This window comes from Seriola lalandi, unplaced genomic scaffold, assembly GCF_002814215.2.
Source record: "Seriola lalandi dorsalis isolate HSWRI2012SDOR001 ecotype SW California unplaced genomic scaffold, Sedor1 jcf7180002054955, whole genome shotgun sequence".
NCBI classification, from domain to species: Eukaryota; Metazoa; Chordata; class Actinopteri; order Carangiformes; family Carangidae; genus Seriola; species Seriola lalandi.
Genome location: NW_019525506.1, coordinates 605,955 through 616,402, shown reverse-complemented (window position 1 = coordinate 616,402; position 10,448 = coordinate 605,955). Strand labels below are relative to the sequence as shown.

At 40.2% G+C, this 10,448-nt stretch overlaps 1 protein-coding gene across 3 annotated transcripts in view; it reads left to right on the top strand.

The window, feature by feature from the left end:
- Nucleotides 1-10,448, top strand: part of LOC111645675 (ral guanine nucleotide dissociation stimulator) — a 59,550-nt gene that overhangs the window by 14,305 nt on the left and 34,797 nt on the right. The window contains exon 1 of one of the 3 annotated variants that reach the window (XM_087170657.1): nt 3,296-4,082. The exons of the other annotated variants lie outside the window; for them this stretch is intronic. Within the exon in view, the coding sequence (XP_087026783.1) occupies nt 3,978-4,082 (105 nt within the window). The 5' untranslated portion in view covers nt 3,296-3,977. Of the gene's footprint in view, nt 1-3,295; nt 4,083-10,448 lie in introns of those variants that run through there. 3 annotated transcript variants of the gene reach the window in all.

The window sequence follows — 10,448 nt, the reverse complement described above, 5'->3', positions numbered from 1 at the left end:
GGGGGGGGTCTGTATACAGGGGAAGTGATGAGGGAGTTGGGAACAGGTGTGCAGGGAGACGTGGAGGTGATGTGGAAAGGTGAGAAGACTCTGGGGACGACTGCTGGACAGGGAGGGGATGGCAGAAAGGGGTAGAGGACATTTAGCTTCATGGTTTTTCTTCGTCTTTTTGTTTCCCCTCTGTTGTTGTTGTTGTTGTTGTTGTTCTTTCTTTCATGCTGATAAGAAGCTGATTTCAGAGGGAAATATTCTACTTTTACTTGACAGCTGCAGTTACTAGTTACTTTTCAAATTAAGATTTTGCATTAAAAAACAAACGAGCTTATAAAATGAATTGTTAAAGGTTAAGCTAGTTGTTTCTTTTGTCTGTTTATAAGTTGCAGTTTCAACAAAGAGACATTTCCCCTCTAAACATTTCACATGGTTTCGTTTAAATAACAGTTTAAGGCTCAAATGGGAAAAAGATCCAATATTTCACAAAAAACAACAAAAGTTTGAGAAAAAATGAATAAAAATTTCTCTATCAGAACTGATTTTTTCTTTCCTCTCCCACTAATCATTCATGACCCTTTAGCTTTACCTTGTGACCCTTTGAAGGGGCCTGACCCTTAGGTTGGGAACCACTGGACTGAACTAACTGTAACTGCTCCACCTCGAGCAGCAGTGAAATGTCTGATTATCATATATAATGATCCCTCACAAGGGGCATTATATTGCAGGAAGTACTTAAGCTTTTGATGCTTTAAGTACATTTAACTGATAATACTTGTATATTTTTACTTTAGTAGGGTTTTGAATGCAGGATCTTTTCTTACTTGCATGTTTAGTTTGTTCTGTATTGTTACAGGTGACAGAGGCAGCAGTTGAAATGAAAGTGGAGCTGCATCAGTTTGTGTAGGTTAGAAAATAAACCTGGTGACGATGGAAATATCTCACCTGGAACACCCCAAACAACAAACAGCCAGTGAAGTCAAGTGAATCAGATGAAAAGATGTTGATGTTGATAACAGATTGTAAACAGTGTCGTGGATCAATCAATGCGAGCCACAGAACTATTATTCTGACAAAACAAAGAGAGGCAGGTTTATGTCCTCCTCAGCCGGGCGACGGTTGTCAGGTTACCTCAGAGCAGCGCTGATCTCCCAGAGATCCCCACTTGGCTGCAGTTGGTATGAGAAAGCATTTTTAAATGCCAGGAGCTGGAGGAGGAGGAGGAGGAGGAGGAGGAGGAGTACCTGAATGGCTCTGCTGGCTCAAATAATGGCAGGGCATAAATCCAGAGGCAGCTCACGACAGGCGGGTCCTCTCAGCTCTCAGGAGCTGCTTCACTGGGTGTGAATGGGAAGCTTCTTCTCCTCTCTGTCTGTCACTGAGACACTTTGTCACAGGGTTTATTTCCTGTGGTGCAGCAGAGACAGGACATCTGAGGGTCTGTAAAAGAAAAACAACCTCCTCTTGGATATAGTCTGTCCTCCACCTTTATTGTACGTCATACTGTATGTCACATATATAAACTACAGTAGAGCTGCAACAAGTAGTCTTTCAACAGGAAATAGATTTTAATATTATTTTAAGGAAAATGGCAAACAGTCCCTGGTTCTTTGAGGAATTATGAATTGAGAAATTTTTTTCGCTATTTTCTTATATTTTATGTTGAAATTATTAATCGGTTAATGCAGAAAATAATCCTCAGATGAAATGACAACGAGTGCACAATCGTGCAGCTCTAAACTACAGTGATATCGTCCTGCTGTCACTCAAAAGAAGTCAGTTGTTGTTACGTTGCTGTGCAGGTTTTCACATAAACACTGAACAAATGTTAATGGTTGTAATTGGTTAAATGAGGATGAATCGATGAATCACAACAGCCATTGGCAGATTATTCCATAATGAAAATAATCGGTAGTTGCAGCTGTAATTATTGTAGATTTTTAAGGGAAAACGTGTCCACAGCATTTTGCACTGCTGGTGTTATCTCTCTTAACTGCTGCATTCAATATGTTTTCTGTCTTTTGGGTTTGACACCTCTGCACCATTTGCCAGTTTCCTCTGCAGATGAGAGATTCCTGTGTGTGACACCTCTGCACAAACAGCTGTGAGGCGAGTCGCCTTCATTCCCACTCATTCACTCTCTTCTCCGGTGACACCGGAGAACTGAAATATGCGCATTAGAGGCATTAAAGTGCTGCATGATCCGCTGTCAGTCACCAGGATTTGAGTTCCCCACGTGGGTCCTGTCAAAGCTGTCCAATCAGGGAGTTAGCTGTCAGTGCGTGTGACTTTACAGCTCTTATTTCATCTATTAAAAAATGAAAAAGAAACATTTCAGTAAGCTGTTTGCAGGTGAAAATCCTTGGATTTTTATTGTCAGTGTTGATGCAGCCAATCAATTTTTGATGATTGTCTTTATTAGTTTTGACACATGGCCCATGATTTCACACAACTAAGAATTTGAATACATACAGTGAGCCGTCTGAGCAGTTTAGAGATAAAGAGAGATAAAATAATAATCAGTTCTTACTTGGTCACCAGAGATTGTGTTTGTCTCATCAGCACATTTTGAAATAAAAGAGGAAACAATCCAGAAAAGAGGAAGAGGGGAAAAAGAATCCAACACAACCAAAGGAGAGAAATAGCGGCAATAAGTAAGAAGCACGTGGAGAAAACAGAAAGGGAGAAAACATTGTAAACTAATCCAGCCTTACAGGGAAACAACCGACCGTTGGTTTCATTTCACAATAGTTTCTATTCTCTTAATCATCTGGCGTTGTTACTTTCTGTTTCTGATAATCTGAGATTTAAGTTATACACAAACAGTTGAATCCGATGTTGTTGTGTTGGTGTTGTGTTGTTTATATGGTTGAGTATCAAACTTTCTTAGCAGTTTTATGGAGCGACTGAAGCTGTTTGATACTGTCGATCGATCATTGCCTCGTCGTTCAGTACCTAATGAGTAAATTAATAAAGCTCATCAATCAATCAGCATGCAGCATGCTTGGACCAACGCTGGTGATTGGCTGTTTATTTACATGCACACAAAGAGGCGGAGCTTAAAAATAAAACTAAAATTTGTACCGTAATGTGTAATTTTCTTTTAGTTATAATGGATCTGATGAAATTGGTATCGAAAAAAGTATCGTTAAGAATCAGTATCAGTAACGATATTGAATATTCTTTAATGATACCCAGCCCTAATTGTTTATGCTGCAAGAAGTACGTCTTTCTTTAACAGATAAATTAAGCTCAGAAATACACCCAAGCCTCAAAAACAGACAGAATCTTTTTTACTTTATTTATTTATTTAGTTTTTGGGGCTTTTTATGCCTTTATTTGATAGTACAGTAGAGAGACAGGAAATGGGGAGGCAGAGAGAGGGGACATGCAGTAAAGGGCCATCTGATGCAGGACTCGAGCCGGGGCCGACTGCAGCGAGGACTGTGGCGCCTGCTTAGACCACTACGCCACCATGAATGAGTGATCACATGACTCACGTGTCGGTGTGTTGTGGCTCTTCATGCTTCAGGTAAAGGCATTTCACTCAGCAGCTAAACAGAACCAGCCACTGACAACATCTACGAGCCTGTGGACGGAGGTAATTCACGCCTTTAGCTGGGAAGGGAAGTCCCTTGGAATTTCACTGCCTCTTCTTTAGCTTTCATTTTCTGTTCAGCTCTTATAAAGTTTGTGACACCGACATGCTGCGGCCATTATTACTGAGGTTTGATTTCACCTCTGACAGACAAACACATTCTCCTTCTTCCCAGCATAAGTTAATTTTTTCTAGTGTTCCTGGTGTTGTTGACACAGCTGTAAAGTAAACATGTGCCGAGCACAGCGTCGGCTCGGGGGGGGGGGGGGACTGGGGGTTCGGCCAATCTGTGACGAGGGGAGTGGGAGCGCTTGAGGCTCGTTGATGGGTTCCAGGACTACTTTGGATCCCCTTTGAGATTTCTGGTCTGGTTCTGAGCGAAATCGCAATGTGGAGCCGGAGCTGGTGGACCTGTGGACTGCTGGTCAGGACAGGTGTCTGCTGGGACGGCGAGCTTTATTACCAGGCGGTCCGGGGGGCAGAGGGCACACAGGTTGGATTTACGGATGTTTCCTTATATTTTCAGACAGGACAGGACACGGTGATTGTGTCAGCACAGTTTCTGTAACCAGAGGCCACACTCAGAGTTTCTCTTGTATTGATCATTAAATCATGTTACAGGCAAAATAATGATCAGTTATCTGCTGATAAATCTGGGGTTGTAAAGTAACTATATAAACTTATGAAATCTGAGTTGTATACCACATAAAACCTTTAATCAGCTGAGCCTCAGTCACTTTGTTGATTTTCTTACTGCACATTACTCAATAACTCTCAGTTGCCAGTTAATTACTTAAACTAATGTGGTCTAATATATCACCCCTGCAGTAAATCCTCCTGCATAAAGAGTCACTGGTGAGTTTGTGTTGAGCTTGTTCTAGTGAGGTGTTGCTTCATCTCACCGGTTGTTTTGGAGGCTGTAGTTTGCAGTGCTGCTGAATGGTTTGTCTTTGTCTTATATAAGTGAGTGCAGACTAATTACTGGAATGTATGAGGTGTCCTGGAGGCTTCCCACATTTCCTGTCTGTATCTTCATGTCTCTGTGTTTTAATAATAGTCATTTAATCAAACAAATGATTTTGTCCCTGCTCCTTCGGGACCAGGTTTTCTGTTCCTCTCTGAAACTCAATATATTAGAATTCTGCACCGACGATGTTTTAAGACGTAATTTTTGTTTCACCGTTTGCTGACGTTTAATAAACCAAGAAACGAATCAGTTGATCACGAAAATAATCGATGATGGAAATAATCGTAAACATTGTTTTGCCAGACAGAGCTGATAGTGATAGTGATAGAAAACTATTTTGGCAGCTAAGATAAGATAAGATAGTCCTACAAAAAAATAACTACAATATCAAATACTTAATATAATCAATAATATAATATGTACAATTAGATATTTGAATATGAAAAAAAAACAAAAAATAGAATGATAACTGATAATCTATCTAGTGATAGTGATATCTATCTTGATAATCAATTAATTGATGTCAAACTCTTGCCGGTTCCAGCTTAAACATATAATATTATTATATGATATTTTGGGCCTTTTTTCACTATTGTTTGACATTTTATAAACATAACAGACTTTTTCAAACTATGGACTTAACTTACCTTCAATGTTTTCTTAAATGACTGAGACCTGAAATGTATTTGCTCCAAAAGAGTAAAAACTGTTCTTATATTATGAAGTGGTGAACTTGTGGCTGGACTTTGAAATGAGTCCAACAGAGACCCGTGGCAGAGAGCTGGAGCAGGCAGCTGTGAACAAACACAAACACCTGCGTCACGACGCGTCCGCAGCAGAAATACATTCCTGCATTTGAAATGAAAGAGTCGATGCTTCCCTGACTACAATCAGATCCCATTAACCGTCATTACAGCGTCCCGGCTTCACTGCGACACGAGGCCTGACCTCCACTGTCTGCCTCTTGCTAAGAGCTGTCAGACTCAGACAGCAGGCAGGGCAGGAACCCAGCATCCTCTCTGCCCGCATCCGAGCCGCTCTGCCCACGGGATCCTTACAATCTGCAGCTGTGAGATGTATATGAGACGTAGAACTGGTTTTTAAAATAGAAGATAACCCTCCAGGTGATATCTCTGGCTTTGTCTGTGAACCTTCTGTGAGCTGCTGTCCAATCAGAGATCCTCAGAGAGCAGAAAATAAAAATCTCTTCCTGAGAATTTATGAAATGTGTTGCTTGTTCCTCCGTCTTCCCACTCAGTCGCTCAGGTTATGCCGCCCCAGCACCTGTCAATCACCAGGTAACCAGGGTGACGACCCTTTTCCATTCTCCTGGCATGTTGCCTCACTCTTCTCCTGCAGTTATGGGAGTTTGCTGGAAGGCGGAGCTTGGAGGGTGGTTAGGTAATACCGGCCCATTTGGCTACGGCCTCCCAAAAGGCATAAAGGTCCGGCCCTATATAGTATATTATTATGCCTTTGTTTGACAGTAGAGAGACAGGAAATGGGGAGGCAGAGAGAGAGGGAATGACATGCAGCAAAGGCCGTCCGATGCGAGACCACTACGCCACACAACACCCCATTATGCATTTGAGTTAAACAAATCGTTTCTTGATCAAAGTGTGTGTGGCCTCCCTTTTGGTTGCCGGCCTATAGTCAGTCGGTAACACCAGCAGACGGAGAAATGGAGGATGCTCTCTGAACGTGGTGCTTTTCTTTCCGTCTGTTTTCTTCTCACTTTGTTCCATGTTTGATTTTTCAAACACTTCACTTTAACTGCCCCAGTCATCATTTATATACAGTATATGAATATATAATCAATTGTCCAGCACACACCAGAAATGTAGTTTGAAGCAGATCTAAGGACATTGAAGTGGTTATTAATGCACAGCTAGTATGTAAATAAGACATATTTTATATAAGGTACAGATCAATCAAGTAGTTGTTTAATCTTTTGAGTCATTTCTCAAATAAAACGCACAAAATAAGCTTCTTCCTGCTCCGATTAGTATTCATTAGTTATAGATTTGGAATGATTAGTTGATTAATCAGTTAGTCAGTTGTTTAAAATTGCAGCGTTGCATTGTGTGTGTATGTGTGTATGTATGGTTTTATAGGTACAACTAAAGACTATTTTCATTATAGATTGTGTTGTTGTTGAGTAATCACTGAATCATTTAGACTCTGAAATGTCCAAACACAGTCATCGGGCTCTCACATGTTCCGAGACAAAGCCCAAGACGACATTTCAGATGTCTTGTTTTGTCTGATCAACGGTCCAAGAACCAAAATCATTCAGTTTACAATGATATAAAACACAAAAGTCTCATATATGAGAAGCTGGAACGAGAGAATATTTATGTCCCAGATTGAAAAGATCTTCCTGGACTGGCTTTTGACCTGACGTCGATGTTTTATAATCAGTTTATTCTCATTTTGTTTGCCTGTTTTTTTTTTTTTTCTGTTACGTAACTCTGTACTCTGTCCATGTCTGGCACTCTCATTGGCTTTTATTGGTTACAGATTTATTGTTTGTTGAGCTCGGGGGAACATTGTGCGCCTGGCAGCTGCCCAGCGCAGCCACTAGCCTCCACTGCTGGCCTGCGAGCCTCCACTGGGGGTGAAGTGCCTTGCTAAATGGCTTTTTTTTTTACAGAAGTAGAACTCGTCAAGAAGTTCCTGCCTTGTTTGGTGTCATCGGGACTAAAATATCTTCCTGGTGTCACTGCTCTGGTTTTAATTTGAACCTCGTCATGGTGGAGATGCTCTGCCAGTTCTGGCCGCTGACGTTGACTGCGGCCTCCTCGCCTACTTGGCCTCTTGTCAGACTCTCTGTGGGTGTGGTCGACGTCTTTAATTATGCTGCTGCATATGTATTTTCTGCGTCTGAGTAACTGCGTGTGTGTTTCTTTGTGTTTGCGAGAGGCTGTGAGCGTCACCGTCCTCTGGGAACAGTAAAAACATGTCGGAGCTTCAGCCAGAGCCTCAGCAGCAGCAGCAGCACAACAACATCCTCTGGTATTGATTTCCAGCAGATGGAAGAAGAGCTTTAGTTAAATCGCAGCAGACTAAGAGTTGGCCCGCCCTCCGCGCTCTCAGAGAATTCTGGGATTCAGCCCATGTGGGGTTTTTTTTTTCTGGAGGACAGATATTATTATTATTACCGATAAAGCTGATGAGTTCTTCTCATGTTGCATCACGTCTTAGCGCAGGGTCTGATCCTGAAATACGACAGTGTTTTCCTTGTAGATAAAACAGGAAGCAGTCACATTAAACTCCAAACAGATAATCAGTTATCATAACTATATAAGATTCATATTATTGTATTCTATATTTCAGGTATAAGCAATGCTGCCACTAAACAGCAGCTCAAAGTTTTATTTTGTCACATGCCAAGGTCCAATCTACTGCAGGCACATCAGAGGAATCAAGACAAAGATTCTGATATTATGAAAAATATTGCGTATGGTGGGAAATGTTGCGGTATTCGATATTATTGAACATCCACCCAAGCTTGATCATAACCATCTCTTTAAACTGTCTGTTCTCCAGTTCTTTAAGGGTCAGAAAGAGACATTTTAGTGTCATCGTAAATCTGATTGCTATTGGTCTTAGTGTTTGTGTTGATAGTTTTTGCAGTTAGGTGCAACTGAGCTTTATGTTGTGACATTGCAGGTAATTTTTATTATCAATAAATACAGGAATCACACACACCAACCTACAAAAAAGACAAGGACCAACATCGACTGCTGAGGAAGATCATGTGATATGATAGAAGGTTCCAGAACAGCTACTAAATGGCTGCAGTTATTCAATGACAAAAACCTCAGACTGCCGTTTATCTTTACTATCAGATTTCAGTCAGTGACAAAATTATATTACACTGCATTTTTTAATGACATTAGATATTTTATTGTAAATTTCAGATTTATCTCTTTTTGCCTTAAATACTATAAAATAATGGAATCACTCTGTTTTATTGTTTTTGTAATGATGTAATGGTGCAGAGGCTTTTACACCTGAACAGGAACAGAACAAACCATTTACTACTTATAAAAATAATCAATTGTTTTTAAAAATGTAGCACAAAACATCAGCTGTTGGTCATTGAACATTCCCAGAGTCAGTATCAGCTTTCCAAAACCCGTATTGGTCCTTCACTGCTCTCTCCCTCCTCCTCCTCCTCCTCCTCCTCCTCCTCCTCCTCCTCCTCCTCCTCCCTTCCACATTTTGTCCTTTTCTGCTCCAGCAGCTGCAGATTTGTGAGTTATGAAGCGCAGCAGCCCCGTGATGAGAGAAGGCTGCTGAGGTCAGACGTGTTTGTGGTCGGATTCGGCCTCAGCTGGTGCAGCAGATGTTTTTCTTCCATTTGCTAAATCACTTTCACACCTGTTCTTCCTGCCGATGCGTCGGCGTGGGAAGCCAGTGTGGGTTATGTAGTCCTTCGTGCAGGTTGGCACAAGTTTTTAGACGTTGATATCGTTAATTAAAGTCCAACATTAATTAATTGGTAAAATACGGACTGCTGCTCTGCTGTGTTCATTTGTATTGTTGACTTATATGCTGCCCATTCAAAACAGGCTGAATTAATTTGAGTTGGTTATCGTTTTAAAAGCTTGGCAGGCATCTTAAGATGATTGATGCCTTAGTGTGACATGAGGCGATGGCCAGTAGGAGGCAGTGTTACATGTCGAATCCACAGAGGCTCCTGCAATGTTGGACAGTAGAATCCATTAGAGAAATACTTGGGCTCCAGTCTAACCGTGCTGTAATGGTAGATCAGTTCAGTCGGTTTACTTCAACACAAAACAAAGACATAATGATGAGCATTTCAGTGTGGTATTTGAGCCACTAAATGCTACTAATTTCCTGATTCCCACTTTTTAAACATGAGGACTTGTTGCCTTTCTTTGTTTTATATAATAGTGAATTGTATATTTTGGAGTTTTAAGACTGTGTGTCAATCATAATCAGACTTTTAAAGATGTTTCCTTTAGCTCTGGGAACCTGTGATGCTCGTTATTCTGACCTTTTATAAACTAAACAATTAATCGATTAATCAAGAAAATAATCTGCAGATAAATTCATAATAAATCATCATTAGTTGTAGCCCTGATCAGATCCTCTACCTCATAATAGTGGTAATTGCACAATGTCAAAACACCCTTTTAAAATAAAAGCATGTCATTAAGAAAGTTAAAGTGCAGAAGTATGAAGTGCAGCACTTAAACTCTATTATAATGTATATATTTTATGTTATTTCACTATTCATTTTTATGCATTTAACAAGTTAGCAGTATTTTAATATTTTAGCAGATGAAGATGGAGTTTTATATCTATAGATTATAGATTGAAGTATTGGTTATGTTATATTCAGTTTGCAATGATATGAAACACAAAAACCCTCATATGTGAGGAGCTGGAACAAGAGAATACTTAGAATTATTATTATTATATTTAACAAGTAGTTTATCAATAATTGTTGTTGATTAGTTTTAGATATTTTTAATCTGAATTTAAGTTTTTTTTTCAAAATTTATTTTATTTTATTTTACCAGTCACATAAATGTAGAGGAGTGAAAAGTACAATAAGTCTAAACTGGTAATAAGTATATTAAGTAATAAACTGGCATAAAAATGTAAATGTACTGAATCTTCCCACCACTGACCTGCTGCTTGTTCAGTGTTAGTGTGTGTTTGCAGCAGGAGCAGTGAAACGCACGTGTGTGTTTTTATCCATACCTGCCTGCTGCCATAGCGAGAGCAGCAACAACACATGAGCATCATTTCCCAAAGGCATGACGTAAGAGTGGCGGATATTTATGCTGCCTTCAGGGACTCCTTGTAGACTTGTACTTAAGACTTGTAAATATTAACCTACCTCATTGTATTGTC